Here is a 19,688-nt window from a genome sequence, read left to right on the forward strand (position 1 = left end):
CTCAACAGATACCCCTCCGTTGTGGTTGCACCTACGGTACGGCCATCTGTATCGCTGAGGCACGCAAGCCTCCCCACCAACGGCAAGGTCCATGGTTCATGGGGGGAACCATATTTGGTTTGTAGAGCATCCAGGATGCTCTTTGGTAAGATTTCTTATGTAACCGCGACAACGTAAGAAAGTTATCGACGTAATGTTAAGTCCCAAAGCTGATGAAATGCACTACAGGATGTTACAAAGTACAGTACATTACTCTAAAAGACATAAGCATAACATGGAATGGAGTGGAAGGAGTTCGGTACTCAGACCATGAAGTTTTGACTTGTCTGGAAGTCTGATTAGAGCGATAATCCGTTGAAAACTGAAAGTATTATTCAGTTAACAATGATTCGGTAAAGCATTTTCCTGAAAATTATATATCCTAGCAGAGCTTAGAGACGTATTAAAGGATAAATGGAATTTTCGGTCTCTCCGTAACCTGGGGCAAAGACGTTAATTATGTAAAGAAACAATGTTTCAGCACAGACATCACACTCCAGTCTCGTTACCAGGAAGTGGTATGACAGTATTAGGCAGTGAGCTAAAAACATATTAAAACTTTTATTTAACAACATGGAAAAGATTTTATATTAAATCAGTCTTAAAAAAGTATAAGAGATGTACTATAAGATCCAAAAACAAGTGTCTGAATAACAACAGATATTCAGTAACAGGCAAATGCCTCTCAATCAAGGCAAAACGCAAGAACCACTATATAAATTAAAATCCAAAACCAGGTAGGCAAACTGCAAGAACCACCACAATTAATTAAAATCCATACCAGTTAACAGGCCCTAAAGGTGCCAAAAACAAATAACATAATAAAATTGCTGGGCCCGCCCACAGAATGAGAACAAATTAGAAACACATACCCTGTTCAAAAATGAATTGACTCCACTCGGACCAGAGCACCAAATACAGTCTTACCATAACAGTGGCAACATAGTCCTTCTCGATAGCTGAGACGTCAGCGCGACGGAATGCCATGCAAAGGAGCCTGGGTTCGATTACCGGCTGGGTCGGATATTTTCTCCGCTCAGGCGCAGGGTGTTGCGTTGTCTTCATCATTATCCAATTTTCATTGAAATGCAAGTTGCCGAAGTGGCGTGAACCAAAAAGGCTTTCACCAGGCTACCGGTCTACCCGACGGGACCCTAGCCACATAACATTTCATTTCATTTCAGTGACAACGTAGATATTCAAGTTTTCTCAGAAAAATCGTGCCCACAGTCTCTCCCAAATAACAGAGTGCCAAGTAATCAGAAATATAACAAGACATAAGGAATTTTGTTACAGTTCAAAATTACAACAGGATGACAGAACATTTCCAAGTAACTTTCCAAAATATCTTTTGGCCTTGTTCGCAAATTCGCTATTATGGGCAACATAGTTAACAAGAACATGCAAGGTTTATAACTCTCTCATTTCTAAGGGAACCAGAGAACTAACTGTAACACTAGATTAAAGGAACCAAAATACTCCAAGGGTTTGTTTTATTTGGATGTGCATGCTTAGATAAACCACAGAAAAAGTTGCAGTAATATAACGCATTTGTTCGCTAAGTACTACTGCACAAGTGACCCAAATGACTGTACCGCAGATGTTGATAATCAGGGGTGATCTATTACAATAATGCTAAACAACCGCACAATAATAGTAATTCACTCTTGTACAGACTAAGAACCTTCGTACACACCAATAACGCTGCCTGCTCTTTCCTATAAGCACGATACCGGTAGTATAAGAGAGGAAGAGTTAACAACTTGCACCTGAAATAAGGGAGTCGCTGTATGACTGCACATTCACACAGCTCAAAGCGCTACCAAAATTCATGCTTACAAGGAACCGTCAGGAAGAAACTGCCCAGGCAGCACATACTTCTTATCGGTCGTCGGCAAGACTGTGGCTACCCAGGTCAAAACCGACCTTTTCGGCTGCTCGGCAGGTACTCCAGGGTTCGCTCTTCTGTTACTCTATTTGGAATGGATTGGATTGTTGGGGGGAAGAGACCAAACAGCGAGGTCATCGGTCTCATCGGATTAGGGAAGGAAGTCGGCCGTGCCCTTTCAAAGGAACCATCCCAGCATTTGCCTGAAGCGATTTAGGGAAATCACGGAAAACCTAAATCAGGATGGCCGGACGCGGGAGTGAACCATCATCCTTCTGAATGCGAGTCCAGTGTGCTACCACTGCGCCACCTCGCTCGGTCTTCTGTTACTCTCTCGGTAGGACTTCCAGTTCCTTCCGATGTGTCCAGCTGGTCTCGTACGCTGACTCGCTCCAGCTACGCTTTTGGTGGCAGCGTCCCATGGAGTCGCACTGCCGTAGACGCAACTCTGTTCACACGGGACTTCAAACCGCTGCAGCTAAATGGCGTCTTGTGACGACACATATTTTCATATATTTTCCGAGTCTGTAGAGTCTTAAACTGTTCAGAACACTTTTGAGCGATCGAGTATGGTCAGTACGCGGGTACAACGGCATCTTCTGCAGCTTGTCTGCCAAATGCAGGCACTAACTGAAAAATGTTAAGTACCTAGGACGAATGGTCCGACAGAGGAGCAAAGCCGTGTACATACAATCAGCGGAACAGTGAATAATCATATCTGCAACCATTTGCGACGCCTAGATTGGCTATCACAGTGCTTCAGTGTTATCATAGAGCCTCATGTGTCATGTAATTACATCCGACAGAGTAAGTAACTGGCGTACAATGTGCCTGATGCTCATTATATACTGAGAAGGGCCACAGAAAGTGCTGTGTGTTTTCGTGAGACACTGTTAACCGTTAACAGGACTCAGTGGGGTGTGAAATGAGCACCGTTTCATGTTTGTATGTCGCGGGATTGTCGAATTATGCGATGTCTTAGCAGGAGGAGCGTTTGCATGTGATTGAAGCCCAAGACATTGTAATGAAAGTACGAGGGAAACTACACGTTAAGCCAACTTTCTGGTAGATAAAATCTGACAGCACCAGGGAAGGAGAAAAATGGTTAAAATAGCTCTAAGTACTATGGGACTTAACATCTGAGGTCATCAGTCCCCTAGACTTAGAACTACTTAAACCTAACTAACCTAAGGACATCACACACACCCTGCACACACACACTGCGACCGTAGCAGTAGCGCGATTCCGGACTGAAGCGCCTAGAACGACCGCCTCCAGGGAAGGATTTCCATAAATTGTGCCCCAAGGGCAATGTAACTCTTTCATATCTGCAACTGCCGTTCGTCAGAAAGTATCGTTCTCACTGCAAATCACTCTCCCAACTGGCGCCATTGACAGGACAGTAACAATTGAGTCAATATTCAATGATCAGGCTACCTTTAGCACCACTACGGCTACGCCTGTCTTTGAAATGGCGTCATATTCGAGAATTAAGGACTTCTGATGAGTGATGTGTCATTTTCAGAGATAAATCTCGGTCTTGCGCCACTTAAGATGACCATAGTCTCTCTGTATAGTGGCTCTAAGGAGGAGAGACTGATTAGTGTTGTCCTTACGACACTGTGTGGGGAGCCAAATGCTATGAATTCAAATTGTCTTGGTAGCGATTCACGGGATTCTGATGGCGCAACAGCACATCACGATGTGATCCCACAGGTTTTCTCGGCCCGACTGATTAATACATGTAACGTATTCCCAATTGTTAATGATGGACAACCATCGGTTGTAGAATTTTATACCGGACCGGGACTCGCTTACCGCGACCACTCGCCTTGCCATTCGGCATTTCAAACTTTCCTATGTCGTTAGCCACGTGCCTACAACCTGTACTTGTACATCCATTACGTATATTCCCGTACAAGTGAGACATTTCACTTGAGAGTAGCTTTCACGATGTCGCGGATAAATAAGGTATATAGGCGTGTATTACTTCAAATTATGATACAAAGTTCCTTCGGACACCCATTCATGTCCTAAGGGGAACAATACAGATACTGCACAATCGTTTGATCGATTGAAGGAGGCTGTAGGGATGTTCAAATGAATCTATTGATCCCATTCAAGTGTTTGCAAGCTGTATTGTTAAAGAAACTTGCTGGGCGAATTGCTTCCGTACTGTGACTGTGAAAAAAAAAAACATCAAACGGTCATAAAGGAGACCGGGAGACGAACTCGGCTGTAAATAGCAGCGCTGAAGCAAGTATGGTATAAGTTGAGGCAGCGAGAACCTATAATAAAACATCCCTCAACACTTGAAGAAGACAGCTAGTTCGGTTGTCGGGGTACCGAAGATAAAATGGCATCAACAAAGACCCAGAAGACCCATTTAGTGCATCAGGAACATCCGGGGACCTTCTGCACTGTTTCATATCAGATAGTATGCTGGTACCACCATCCAGCAGGACAACACTCCCACATATACAGCAAGTGTTGCAAGGAACTGTCTGCATGATAATGCGGTACTCACGTGACCAGCAAGATCCACATATTTGTGCCCAATAGAACAGGTGTGGATCAGCTCCGATATTAGCTCTGTCCCATTGACAGAATATAGGATATCAAGGACGATTCGCAAGAAGTGACTTCCGTCTACTAAAGTCCAACACGTAGACACATAGCGGAGAGAGCTAGTGCGGAGGGAACATTTTATGCTTTGCGTACACAGTGCTGGCACCACAGCCGTTCTTATTGTCAATGCTTAAAAAATATATCGGCTCAACCACTTGTTCATAGTGTAAAACACTAAGATTGACGCGTTTCGGAAATTAAGCTTCAATTATCAGAATAATAAAAAGTAAAAGAACCTTTTAAAACTCGCTGAAATGGAAATGCACCAGGCATAATAAAATTGATAATAAAATTAAAACATCGTGGCTACTTCACTTGCTGCAGCCGTGTCTTCCAAGGTGCATCTCCACATAGCCGACAATATAAAAAACTCTAAAATTGTGTCTCCTATGGCGTTCAACATTTAACCACATGGCTCTCTCCTCTATCGTCGTAAACCACCCGTGCGTTTTCGTTGATACCACACACCACGTAGCCAACCACGACACTGAAACGCGAGTCAGCCGGCCGGAGTGGCCGAGCGGTTCTAGGAGCTACAGTCTGGAACCAAGTGACCGTTACGGTCACAGGTTCGAATCCTGCCGGGGGCATGGATGTGTGTGATGTCCTTAGGTTAGTTAGGTTTAAGTAGTTCTATGTTCTAGGGGACTGATGACCTCAGATGTTAAGTGCCATAGTGCCCAGAGCCATTTGAACCAATTTGAAACGCGGGTGAGCTCTCGCACAAGTAAACAAGGAAGTCACAGAGATGTCTATACAAACATATAACGTATACATGTTCCAAGGACCTCATGAACTCGTGGTATGAGAGAGCTGGAGTCTATAAAATTCAGTGTAACACGTGCAAGGCAAGCTATGTAGGCCAAACTGGTCGGTCCTTTAAAGTACGTTACAAAGAACATAGGGATGCTTTTCGGCTTAATAATTTCGAAAAGTCAACTGTAGCCACGCATATTTGGGAAACGGGGCACCGATGTTGGGAATAGATGAGGATCTCGTTATTTTTCATAGATAGGACAAAGGCAAAACTACTAGAACAGCTGGAAATTACGATACATAGCGTGGATAATCAGAACACACTGAATGAACAGCTAACTGGTGATACAAATAACTTTTTCAAACATTTCACTGGTTTCTTTTAGTAACTACATTTTTAGCATTTGGCAGGATAGCATCATTTCATGAGGAACATGTATACGATATCTGTTTGTATAAACATCTCTGTGACTTCCTTGTTTACTTGCGCGAGAGCTCACTCGCGTTTCAGTGTCGTGTTTGGCCACGTGGTGTGTGGTATGAACGAAAATACACGGGCAGTTTATGACGATACAGGAGAGAGCCATGTGGTTAGATCTTGAACACTATAGGCGACACCATTTTAGAGTTTTTTATATTGACGACTATGTGGAGATGCACCTTGGAAGACACGGCTGCAACAAGGAAAGTAGCCACGATGTTTTAATTTTATTATCAATTTGAAACGCCCCTTAGAAAAATTGTACACGACTGTGCTTAAACTGACACACAATAGTTTTAGCGCAACGCAATCTGACTTTCAAAAATCCCTACAAAAGAATGGCCCTCACTAACATTAACCTATACCTTTCATAAATCACTTACCTCTCAAAAAAATCTTCGTTACTCGAACTACTGCAATACAGCGAGCACCACTACTGCCAGCTAAATAAAAGATTCAAACTACTGAAGGCACTAACTACTGATAGGCATAGTTAGCGAATGAAAGATTTTAATAGAGTACAAACAATGTATTTACCTTAATAGTCATTATATATATATATATATATATATATATATATATATATATATATATATATCAGTTCATGACACCAATTCTCACAAATTTCAAAACTCCGCCATCTCTCTCCCCACGTCCACCACTGCTGGCGGCTCACCTCCAACTGCGCAACGCTACGCGCTGTTAGCATCCAGCTGCCACTGCTCAACACTACTATGGCGAGTATTACAACAATGCCAACCAGCCAGAGACTGCACACAGCACAGCCAGTGATTTTCATACATAGCGCTACGTGGCGGCGGCGTTACCAATAAAAAAAACTAAACAGCCTACTTACAAATTTTATTATGCCTGGTGCGTGTTCCATTTTAGCGAGTTTTAACAGGTTCTTTTACTTTTTATTATTCTGATGATGGAAGCTTTACTTCCGAAACGCGTCAGTCTTAGTGTTTTACACTATAAACAAGTGGTTGAGCCGATATATTTTTTAGCATTGACATTCACAATCACGACCTCTCATCCAGTATGGATAAAATCAACGTTCTTATTGTTCTGACAAGTCACGGCTCTACAGTCACTTTGTAATGGCCAATGTAATGTGTACACTGAGCTACTCTATTCTGGGATCCCCAAAGTTGATACCAGATGCCACAATGTACTCTCTGCCCGAAGTCGAACGACTTCTAGCGACTTCATCCGTTCCAGCCCTCGGTCACGGCGTCGTAAACAGATAGTACATAGCTTCTCAACCCCCGAATTCATGTAGCCCTATCAATCTGTGAATGTCTGAGTTCGCCTCCCCCTCTCGTTGTAGAGGAGTGTTGGCTGAGCTGTACCCTGTGTTGCGCAGGCCCAGCGGAGGTGATCAACATCTACCTGCTGTCGCTGGCGGTGGCGGACCTGCTGCTGGGGTTGCTGGTGGTGCCGCTGTCGGTGTACGCGGCCATGGTGCAGCAGTGGGTGTACGGCGACCTGGTGTGCCGGCTCGTGGGCTACGTGGAGGTGACGCTGTGGAGCGTCAGCGTCTTCACCTTCATGTGGATGAGCGTGGACCGCTACCTGGCCGTGCAGCGGCCGCTGCGCTACGACACCGTGCAGAAGCACACGCACTGCCGCTGCTGGATGGTCTTCACCTGGGTGTCGGCCGCCATGCTCTGCTGCCCGCCGCTGCTCGGCTTCAACAAGCCCAGCTTCGACCGCGACGCCTACGTCTGCATGCTCGACTGGGGCAACATGGCCGCGTACTCTGTCACGGTCAGTTTCGCCGCCGACTATAGTGTGCTGAAAGACACACACAGAAACAAAGTTCTGACATGTAAGACACGCATAAACAGCAAAGAGGTTGTTGTAAATCTCACTCGTGTACAGAAAGACCGTCACCTGACTTAGTGCAACGCGCTGTTGACGCAGCCATACTTCTCTGTCTCTCGCCACCCTTACCATTTAGTTTTAGTTACTGCATTTCACTCAGCTGATAAAGCTCTGTAATACGGATGTTCTGAGCCTGCCTCTTGATTTTTCTCCCAGTATTTTTCTCTATAAAAAGTCTTCTTATGAAATTGTTACTAAGTTGGTGCATAAGTTGATATGCTTTTTTCTATATGTTGGTATTCCGTTTGCAATAGGTTCATTGATCGACTGCCGCTTTTATTTCTGGTTTACTGTTGCTGTCTCAGTTTACGCGTTGTCATTTTTTTCATTTCGAAGTAGCTAGTAGAGCTGGGCACGCTAGAAAATGGAGTGTCATGTGGAGAAATCGGAAGATTCCGACTTATTCTTCTGATGATGATGATGTTTGGTTTATGGGGCGCTCAGCACCCTTACAAATTCCCAACCTTTGCTCAGTCCAATCTGGCCACTATCATGAATGACGGATGATGAAATGATGACAGCACAAACACCCAGTCATCTCGAGTCAGGTGAAAAATCCCTGACCCCACCGGGAATCGAACCTGGGACCCCGTACTTGGAAAGCGAGAACACGACCACGGACCATGAACTGCAGACTTATTCTTCATAGTTCTGAGTTCAATACAGGGTTGACAGCAGTGGAAGCAGCCAGAAACATTTGCGCGGTTTGTAGGGATAATGTCATTTCACAGAGCACTGCAAGAAAGTGATTTTCTCGTTTTAAACAGAATAGTTTTGACATCAGTGACCACTTACGGGAAGACCATCGGGGTTCGATGGAGATCGTCTAAACACAATATCCACAATGACACTCGACAGTATACTCAATATATGGCAATTGTGATGAACTGTGGTCATTCCACCATCTGAGACATTCGTAGGCAATGAAGAACGTCCAGAAATCGGGTCTATGAGTACCGCATGCTCTAAGCGAAAATCACAAAAATCAGCAGGTGGCCGTATATGCATCTCTACTTCCTCGTCATCAGTTGGCTTTTGAACAATACCGACCATTCCTATCTAGCATCATTACTGGTGACAAGAAATGCGGCCTTTACACTAATATAAGGAAAGGAAATGAAAGTAACGGCTGAGTCCAAAAAAAGTAGCAACTCTCCGTGCAAAGAACTGCGCGCATCCACAAAAGATAATGCTACGCATCTGGTGGAACAGCGACGGTGTGGAATACTACTTATTGTTTCCCCGAGGTGTAACAATCTCTGCTGACATTTATTGTCAGCAATAGAGTCGTCTTGCAGACGTAGTCCTAGAACAACGCCCAGGAACATTCCGTGAAGTAATGGTACTCCACGACAACGTCCGCTTGCATTCTGCTAGAATGATAAAGAACTCTCTACAGGAGTTGGGCTGGGATGTCATTCAGCGCCCTCCTTATTCACCTCATCTTGCGCCCTCACATTTCTCCTTTTCCGCTATCCATCTAACAACCTTCCAGGACCTTCCTCTCCAGATTAAAATGTGCCCCGAACAAGGCTCGACGAGTTCTTCGCTTCAAAACCACGTGGCTTCCACACCCGCGGAATCGAAAAGTTACCCCAGCTTTGGATGACTGTTGTAGATAGTGAAGCACAAAACATTATTGATGACTGGAATTTCTTTTGCATATTACTGTTGGGTGTATTAAACACATGGAAAAGCGCTACGAACTTATATACCTACCCAGTATATCGATTTAGGTGTCCAGTTAATTTTCTTCTCTGTATCTAATTAATCAGTGCCCTTTTCTCTTTAATTTCTTTTGGGATGTGTTCACGCAGAAGAGCCACAGTAAGACGTGGCATGGACTCGACTAATGTCTGAATTAGTGCGGGACGGTACTAACACCATGAATCCTGGGGGGCTTCCATAAATATGTAAGAGTATCAGGGAGTAGACATCTCTTCTGAACAGCACGTTGCAAGGCATCCCAAATTTGAAAACAGGCTAAATACAGCGCTGCGGTCTGCAACGCCTATATGAGACAACAAATGTTTGGCGCTGTTGTTAGATCGGCTACTGCTGCTATAATGACAGGTTATCAAGATTTAACTGTCTTTGAACGTCGGGGTACGAGGAATGGACCACAGCATCTCCGACGCAGCGACGAGTGGAGATTTTCCCGTGCAAGCACGAATCCAGTAAAACATCAAATCTGCCAGATATGTTCATGTCTGGGGAGTTTGGTGGTAACCAGCAGTGTTGAAATTCAGAAGAGTGTTCCATTAACCACGCTGTAGCAATACTGGACGTGTGGGTTGTCGCATTGTCCTGCTGGAATTGTCCAAGTCCGTCGGAATCCACAGTCGACATGAATGGATGCAGGCGATCAGACAGGATGTCTGCGCACGTGTCACCTGTCATAGTTGTATCTAGACGTATGTCATGTAGGGTCAATGGATTCATGAAGTTGTCTACGTACCCGTACACGTCCATTCACTCGATACAATTTGAAACGAGACTCGTCCGACCAGGCAACAAGTTTCCAGTCATCAACGTCTGACAGGCCAAGGCGAGGCGTAAAGCTTTGTGTGGTACAATCATCTACGGTACACTAGTGGGCCTTCGACTCCGAAAGCCCATATCGATGATGTTTGGTTGAATGGTTTGCACGCTGGCACTTGTTGGTGGCCCAACGTTGAAATTAGCAGCAATTTACGGAAGGGTTGCACTTACGTCACGTTGAACGATTCCCTTCAGTCGTCGTTGGTCCCATTCTTGCAGGATCTTTTTCCAACCGCAGGCAGATTTGATCTTTTACTGGATTCCTGGTTGTACGGGAAAATCCCCACTTCATCACTGCGTTGGAGATGCTGTGTCCCGTCGCTCGTGCGCCGACTATAACACCGCATTCAAACTCACCTAAGTCTTGATAACCTGCCATTGTAGCAGCAGTAACATATCTATCAACTGCGCCAGACACTTGTCTTATATAGGCGTTGAAGACCACAGCACCGTATTTTGCCTGTCTACATATCTCTGTAATTGAATATGCATGCCTATACCAGATTCTTTGGCGTTTCAGTGTACTTCTGTTGTCATCTGTTATTCTAGTTCCCAAGTATCAGACTTCATTTACATCTAAATCTACTCTCGACAAGCCACCTTATGGTGTGCGATGGAAGGTATGTGTGTACCAGAGCTACCTCCCCCTTTTCCTCTTCCAGCTGCATAATGTTCGCGGAAGAACGATTGCTTTTAGGGCTCCGTTAAAACCGAATCTCTATAATTTTATTTTCAAATGCTTCTCGTGAGATGTACATAGGAGGAAGAAATGCACTGATTGAATTTTCTAGGAATGTACGCTTTCGAAATTTTTACATTGAACCATACCGCGATACAGAACAGCTCTCTTTCTGAGTCTACCACTGGATTTAACTGAGCATCTCCGTGGCTTCTCGCGATTACTAAATAAACCTGTAACGAAACGCGCTGCTCCACTTCTCGATCTCCTCTGTTTCCTCTATAATTCTACTTGTTATGGATTCAAGACTGAGGAGCAGTATCCAAGTACTGGCCAAGGAATGTTGAATTTGTATTATATTTGTTATATTGGTATTTGCTTTTCGTAGTCTGTTCGATTTATTTTTAACCATTATCTTAATCTCGCTTTTTTCAGTTTGTGGTTGTCGAAGGCACCAGACCAAACTTTTTGTGGATACGTGAGCAAATCCAGGACAACGCATTTGTTTGTCGTCAATTTTGATCCCCGTGGTGCCACTTTCCATTATTAATATTGCACATCCTATTTGTAAATGAAATGAATACGGAAAGACAGCATAGCCTTATCGTTCGTCTTCTTATACTAGCTCCCTCCTTAATGCCATTGGCATGGCATCTATTTCTGTACTCTGATTTTTGTTTGGGTTGAGATAGAAGGTTAACCTCTATCTCTCCAATTCATTCCAAGTTATGCAGTTCTTCAAGCAGTATCTTCCAATCCACTACATCAAGGGGATTGCCTGGACCAATGAATGTAGCACACATACGTCTTCCTGTTCATATCAGCTCTTCTTTCAAAAATCATTCGTAATGGCATGATAGCTTCCCGGGTTCCTTTTACCTTTATAAAGCCAAACTTTCTCATGAAATTATGTTAATCTTACATTTTACTCGCAATGTATCTTCAGTAATACTGAGTAGAATTTTTGAAACGTGGCTTTGTAGTACCAAGGGAGAGAGAACGGTCCTTATTTTTAACAACAGAACATTTTTCTGCCGAAAAGCTCCTTAGGGACATATCATTTCAGTAAATGGCTTTCATTTATTTATCTACTTCTTGTGTGTCGTTTCCAGTTACACATGAGACTCTATTTCTTCCTTCACCTGGTTTGAAACAACATGTCTGTTCCAAAGACTACCGAATCCCACATATTATGAGGAAGTTTTCACTCTACCGCTAGGTTGCAAGGTAGTTCATTAGTTCCTTTAATTAAGGTGATCGTAAAACAAGAAATAAAAAAAGGTTGTTTACGCTGTCAGGAGGAGCGCAGGTGATTATTTACGATTCCTAACAAGATAATTGTTCCATCTCGGTCAAATGAAACCTGTTAAAATTATTTTAAATACGGAAGTGTCTTTCCCACCATCGAACACATCTAGCTGTAGAGCTCTGTGTTTGCACACAGTCAGTGACTGAAGGTTAACTAATCTAATAAGTACGAAATAACAAGTCACTGCAGCAACAATACCGTATAATGGGAATTATATTTTCGCAGTCGGTAAAAACTCTGTCCTACAAACTTTTAATTTTGTCCGGTTGCAAAGTAACAAACTGCAGGCCACTCTACAAAATTATATGATCGATATTTCATCATCTGTCCTCACTTTGTTATCTGCAAACAACTTATACACCGAGATACCGAGCTACTTTAAGCCAATCCCGGTTACGACGTTTCATCAGTTTGTAATGCGATCACGGTGGCTTTCCGTAATAGACTATTGTATTCTAGATGCACCCAAAATTATGTAGCATGTCCACATGTTGGCCGAGTGAAGTGTGTATGTTGTTGCATTCTGCTATATTTTAATCACTTCACTGAAACTCCATATCTACTCTTCAATGACGAATAAAGAAAGAAGGAAGGAACATTAGTGTTCAACCTTCCTTCGCCAACGCGAACATCAGGAACGGAGCGCGTCCCAATATTGTCCTTAAGCGGTATAGTGATCTCAAGGAAAGCCAAAATTAGGATGACCGGACGCGAGTTTGCACCTTCATCCTCACGAATGGTGCTTACCATTGCGCTACCTCGCGCGGTACGCATAGAGGAAGAAATGATAATTAAATCAACGCTGCCGACAGGCGTTGATATACATCAATGGGGACAGTTGAAAATGTGTGCCCCAATCGGGACTCGAACCCGGGATCTCCTGCTTACATGGCAGACGCTCTATCCATCTGAGTCACCGAGTGCACAGAGAATAGTGCGACATCAGGGACTTATACTTTGCACGCTCCCCGTGAGACCCACGTTCGCACCTTAATGTCCACAAACTACATTCGTAGTGCCCCTGTCCATTACACTCATAACGTGCAGTAGACAATCTTACCGAGTCCCGTGAAAGTTCGAGCAATACGTGTGCATCCGCACAGAAGAAGAAAGTCAATGGCCGGTTAGCCTTAACTATATGAAGATGGTATCTGTTCCTTCGGACTGTAAGTATTAACATATATTATTTCATGTAAATGTTTATCTTCTTTGCCAAATAATTATTTCTTGCACTGTTCGTAATTTTTCCTATTCGGCATTGTTTCTTCAGTGATTCGTACTTCTGCAGCCTTTTCATTCGCTAATTTCAAACATAGATTTGAAATAAACGCGAAGTGTTAGAGATCAGTGCCCGAGATGCTTGGTTCAACACACAGAAGGCCATATTTTAAAATCACTTTATTCGGTTTTTTACCCCTTCAAATGTTGCACTATGTCCTTGCAAGTGTGGGTTGGTAAACTTATCTAACTTGATAGTCATACAAATGAAGTGACACAATTTCGAACTCCTTACTAATCTCACACAGATATGATTTTGTGTATATAAACAGAAGCGGCGAATGAAAATTTCTACCAAAGCCCGGAATCAAACCCAGGTCGCCTGCTTACTCGGCAGATGCACTAGCCACTAAGCCACATTGACACAGCGGTTCGCATAGCTGCATCGAGAGGGGAAATGTGCCTTGCAGGCGGCTTAGTAGCTAGGGCGCCTGCCTAATAAGTAGGAGACCCGGGTTCTATTCCCGGTCTTGTTGCAAGTTTTCATTAGCCGCTTTAATCTATATACACAAAATTGATAGTCATATATGATATGAGATTGGTGACAACATTGACTCTCTGAATATGTTATCCAGGATTCCTTCAGCATTTCCTTCTTTCGCTGAATTTGAGCTACTTCTCTAATAGCGTCACCAGCAGCGCCATTTTAGGCCGTAACCCCATTTCTGTGCTACAGAAGGGGGTATACGTTATCTGTTGACAAACAATTCAATCTGATTGTATCGATGTAGAATGTAATAGCTCACTACCAATCACTATGATGAAATAAAAATTAAAACATAAAGTGTAAGATAATGGGATAATAGCGCTGACGATGCTATACTACTGGTACAAGTAAGGAAAGTTAGAACCGTAGTATCTGTGTACGAAAAACTTCAAGTCAAAATAATGAAAGCAGAGATAAATGTGACAAACTGTAGTAAGAAATTAACAGTGGTGTGTTAATCTCTGTATCTGGATTAATTGTGACATGTGTGCGTTATGCAGGGTTTTTCAAAACAGTAGTGGCAAAAATATAAAGAAGGTAAAAGATCTACATTTTACTGTATTCGAATAAGGAACCGGTGTAATTTATATAATAAAAAAGGTTACTTTTTTCAATCTAGAGCACCATGTGTTTCGATGAATTGATTCTCATTATCAAGTACAAATATGTATATCTACATTTTATATGATGTTTCCATGTATGTTGTTCTGCCTCTCTTGCCATGTCATCGTCTTTTTCTGATTTTTACTAATCCGCCCCGTTACCTGAGTGGTCAGCGCGGAGGAAAGCCACGCCAAGGGGCGCGGGTTCGATTCCCAGCTGGCGCAGAAGATTTTCTCCGTTCAGGGACCGGGTGTTGTGTTGTCCTCATTATCATTTCATCTCCGACGCGCCAGAAGCCCAATGTGGCGTCGAAAGCAATAAGTACTTGCCCTCTGGGGTCGAATTTCCCCAGATGGGGGACTCCCTGCCCACAATGCCTTACGCTCATTTCTATTTTCTTATTTTGCTGCAAGTGGAAAATCTGAAAATATTAAACTTGTGTTTTTTTACATGTTAATGTCAGAAAACAAAAATGGTTTCAAAGTCAATGATGTTGTGTAGGTCTTTGGCATTGCGGCATCATATCGATATATGAGTTGTGACTCGACTGCAAGTATACATCTGTGACAGATTCAGTCTGTCTGTCTTTTGTTAAAATGTCATAAAACTGATTTATTAAAATGGAGTCATATTTCGTGATATTTCTAGTTGGAAGTTTAAAATTGTGATATAAATATTTACGTACTGTCCTAAGGTGCATTTCTGCCATGGATACAACTGGGTCCTATGATTTTCTGAACCAAAGAGTACATATGTGTTTATAGAATTTTGTCAAAGAGATCATAAAAATGTTTTTCACGAAAATCTTACTGTTCTGAACAAATGAGTACGTATGTGTTCATAGAATTTCGTCAAAGAGATCATAAAAATGTTTTTCACCAAAATATAACTGTTCTTTGAGTTACATTTTCGTGAAAAACATTTTTATGATCTCTTTGACGAAATTCTATGAACACATATGTAGTCTCGTCACTTGATGGCACCTGTTGACATCACAGCGGCTGAGAAGAGTGCTCCACCTACCACTTTCGAAGGATGCCATGGGTATAACACGTCTTATTGTTTTTTATTCCTTATAAGCATTTTGTCTTATTTTGTTGTAAATCTAGTAAGGTTTCTATTACTTTCTAAATTAAATTACAGGTCTGATGATGGCCATGTGATATGACCGAAACCAGTCACCTACGTTCTTCTCACATACGTGGTGTGATTAAGACTGAATTTAAAAACAAAAAATTTAAAAAAATTTAATCACTGATCCAAAAATGTTTATTGAAATTGTACATATTTAAACGTCACATAAAATATCAGTATAGTGTTTGAACTTGATAAAGAGTATAAATTCACAGAAAACGTTGCCTTATGCATGAAAAAAAGTAACTGATGCAGTATTTTATTATTTAGATCATGTATGTCAATTGCAGGTTACATAAGATCAGTGATTATTATGAATAAAATTAAGGAACCAATAGCCAGAAACGTATTTTTCCAGCATTACATCTTACTGAATTAATGACACACGTTATGTACTTCCGTGTTTGCAAATTGCTTATGGTTTATAACAAACAACTGTCTGCTGCCAGATACAGTCAATGTCAGTTGCTCTCATAGCGCAGATAACAGCGAACGAGAATGCACTATCTTGGCACGACTTCGATCTTTACTATCGTCACACGGCGAATTTTTATATCGTTCCCTTGTTCGGTTTTAGGAAACCAAACAAAGTACACATTAGACGACACCGTTTATGGCGGTCTGGTTGAAACTGCACGCGCAATGGCCTGATTGGCTATCTTCAATGCTAATTAACTCGGAAACGGCGCACCATATATAAATTTTTGTCTTAACAAGTATTCCTCAGCACTATCTACCCTGCAACACCATTACAAGCTTTCCAGACCGTTTCTCACTGCCCTGTATGTGCGGGGAAGTTTAAAACTATCTGCCAAACAGTCTACAGACACATCTTAGGATATACAGTCCCTAAGTACTTGTAACTTCATGCAAGGTAAGGGAGAGTATCACAGTGATTTCTATAATTATCAGTGGCTGATTTTATGGTTAACGAAGTGAAGTCCAATATATATCAAAGTGTTTTACAAGATAAACGTACAGTTTATTTGCAGACGACCTGGCTCTCCCAGTAAACAGTGTAGACCATTACTAGAAACTGTGTTTAAATTGAATAACGTTTTACAGACTTACAGAATCTGTATATGAAGCACAACTAATGTCTTTGGAACAGAAAACTAGTAAGGACAAAAATGTGATAAACAATCAAATAATAGAGGGCAGAGATATCAAGACACAAAACTAATTGTTCAAAATATACAGAACTATAATGCTATAAATGGTTGTATAAGGAGGTATCTTGGAAGAACCATGAGAAAAAAGATAATTCTGAGACTACATACCGTGGTGGTTAGGCCTGCTCTTAAGAGTGGTGGTAAAAAATTAATTCTGAGAAAAGGACAGGAGCGAAGAATCGAAACAGCTGAGACGAGGTCTCTGAGGTCACTTCTTGGACTAACGTTAAGAGACTGAATGTGCAGTAAAGACATGAGACATTAACTAGATGTGAAAACAACAATGACGTAAGCGATTAGGCAACATCAAAATAAAAAGAAAGGTCTGATCACATCAAAAGAGTGCCACCTGAGTTCCTGCCTTGGCGAGTATTACATTTTTTGAAAAGCTAAAGGACGGGTATAGAACGACCAGTGTACAGATGGAAATAAGTGTTTTGCCAGATTCTTTTCGTAATACTCTCTCCTTGAAATGGAAGAAGAAGAAGAAGGTTACATAAGTTAGGGCATAAAAATAAAGCTTATACAAAATATGAACCACCCAAGTTCGGCATAATTACCTATAATCATGGCATATCAGCAACTACTAGAAATAAAAAGGAAAATGTGGGAGAAGATTACAGATTTATATGTGCAATGTTCGGGGCATCCTAAAGTAACGCATGTCCCAGTTGTTACACAGTCCAATTTTTCACACAGTCCAATATAGTCACTGCACGAATGATGATGGTGATGATGAAATGATGAGGACAACACAAAGACTCAGTCCCCTGGCAGAGAAAAATCCCGAACGCGGCCAGGATCCAGAGGCAGAAACGATAGCCACTATACCACGAGCTGCGGACGTAGGAGACATGGATCCTCCTCTTCAGACCAAGGACAGAGCACCGATTTTGAGGCCTCGCAATAAATTTCGTTTCCAGGAAAGATTATGGTCAGTGTCTCCCAGAATGCTAACGAGATTGATCTTAATGGGTAAATTTATAACCGTCAAATAGAACGCAAGTCTTCATGCGTAACGAAATAAAAAGCAGATGCTTACAGGTGTTGATCACGAAATAAAAAAAAAAGTAAGACAATTCACTTGTCCACAAATATGTTTCGGAAATTGGAAAACTGAAGAATGTTAAGCACGAATTGTTGGAATCTTCATTTTATATACCAGATATGGCCCAATCTTGTTATATATGTACATCGATTTCCAACAATTACGTAACGGTACAATAAAAATATTATCAAGAGCGGTAGATGAGTTTTTTATAGCCCTTCTACGATCGCACAACAGGTATGGAAACAATTAACGAAAAAGCATTTGACGAGTAGTTTTGATCTGAAGAAACGCAATTTATTGCTGCCAAGTCAGTATATGTTTCTCAGATGAACATAATATAGCGGGTTGTGTGGTACAACATTCACAAATAGATAGTTGTCTTGGCATTCGACGGACAAATACAGGAGACATATAAAAGAAATTTACAAAGACTGGAAACGGAAAGAAGATCAAGGTTTAACGCCACGTTGACGTTAAGCTCATAGACAAATCACAGAAAAGCTTGACGCGGATGTTCTGACGAAAATTTGGATCTCTAACCTCATGAATGTGTTACCTACTGACCCACTTCGCTCGTTACAAGGTATACTGTAAGCAAACCGGTCTATTGTTGGGTGGAGTACGTTGAAAGAAAGAAAACCAAGACGTAAGAAAAACTGAAACGCGGATTACATCAGTAGACGTATCACAAAAATTGTACTATTGGTTGTGCGCTATCTCTCTAGTGATATTTCTTACGTTCAGTAATTTTATTTTGCCAGTACCCTGGCACCATTAACATAAATTGAAAATATGTTACGTAATAACTGACCAACGCAACCCGGATACAAACACTTCATCTCAGGTAACTGATGCTGCTCTACGTACTGCTGCTGACGCAGTGATACCTATCGCGTATGGTTCTCTTCAAAAGGTGACGTAACACCGTGCTGTTACACAGACCGGCTTTCCTATTGCAAGTCTGTCAATAATACCTAGGTAACGTATTTGAAAGCAGAGCTAGCCTGTAATTAACCTTGGCCGGTAGCGTGATGCTACTTTATTCTTGGCTCTCTCCCGGTGCAGCGTTACGTGAGGTTCGCTGTCAGAATCGCTTCACTCACGGATTACAGGTAATGCCCTCCCATTATCCTGCCACTGATGGTATCACGAAGACACGAAAATCGCTGCCACTTTCAGGAGGAGAATGCCTGCGGTCAGTAGCGAAGGGCGCACTGAAGTTAACTGCAGTATAATTTATAGGGTCATCCTCAACAGTTTCACATAATTCGCTGTAAGTTCCAGTACTACTGTGCGACTGAAATAGGAACGGATGGAAGCGTAAAATAAGCAGCTGTTTATCATATTCGTTAACTGCAATTGCACATATTTTCAAACTTGTATGAGAGCATTTTTTGTTGCGTAACTGCTGAACACTCTCAAGTAGTAACAACCCTCTGTCCGTCATTTTCGTTCACTTAGCCGTAGGAGGCAGGTGGAGATCCATGGTCACTGAAAGAGCAATTTCAATAATATATTGGAGAAAACAATTTACTTTATTGCCAGACTGGTATTGGCTTAATGTCCATTTTCAGTGACCCTGTTTACGGAAGACCAACGACATGTCTAGTTAATTTCAAATTAGCGTAATATGGTTGAAATGGCTCTGAGCACTACGGGACTTAACTTCTGAGGTCATCAGTCCCCTAGAACGTAGAACTACTTAAACCTAATTAATCTAAGGACATCACATAATATAGTGGGTTGTGTGGT

At 42.1% G+C, this 19,688-nt stretch overlaps 1 protein-coding gene across 1 annotated transcript in view; it reads left to right on the forward strand.

The window, feature by feature from the left end:
• The window catches only part of LOC126266988 (G-protein coupled receptor 52-like), a 368,301-nt gene that overhangs the window by 331,954 nt on the left and 16,659 nt on the right, over positions 1-19,688 (forward strand). The window contains exon 3 of the mRNA XM_049971728.1: positions 7,162-7,565. Within this exon, the coding sequence (XP_049827685.1) occupies positions 7,162-7,565 (404 nt within the window). The remainder of the gene's footprint in view (positions 1-7,161; positions 7,566-19,688) is intronic.

This window comes from Schistocerca gregaria, chromosome 4 (assembly GCF_023897955.1).
Source record: "Schistocerca gregaria isolate iqSchGreg1 chromosome 4, iqSchGreg1.2, whole genome shotgun sequence".
NCBI lineage: Eukaryota > Metazoa > Arthropoda > Insecta > Orthoptera > Acrididae > Schistocerca > Schistocerca gregaria.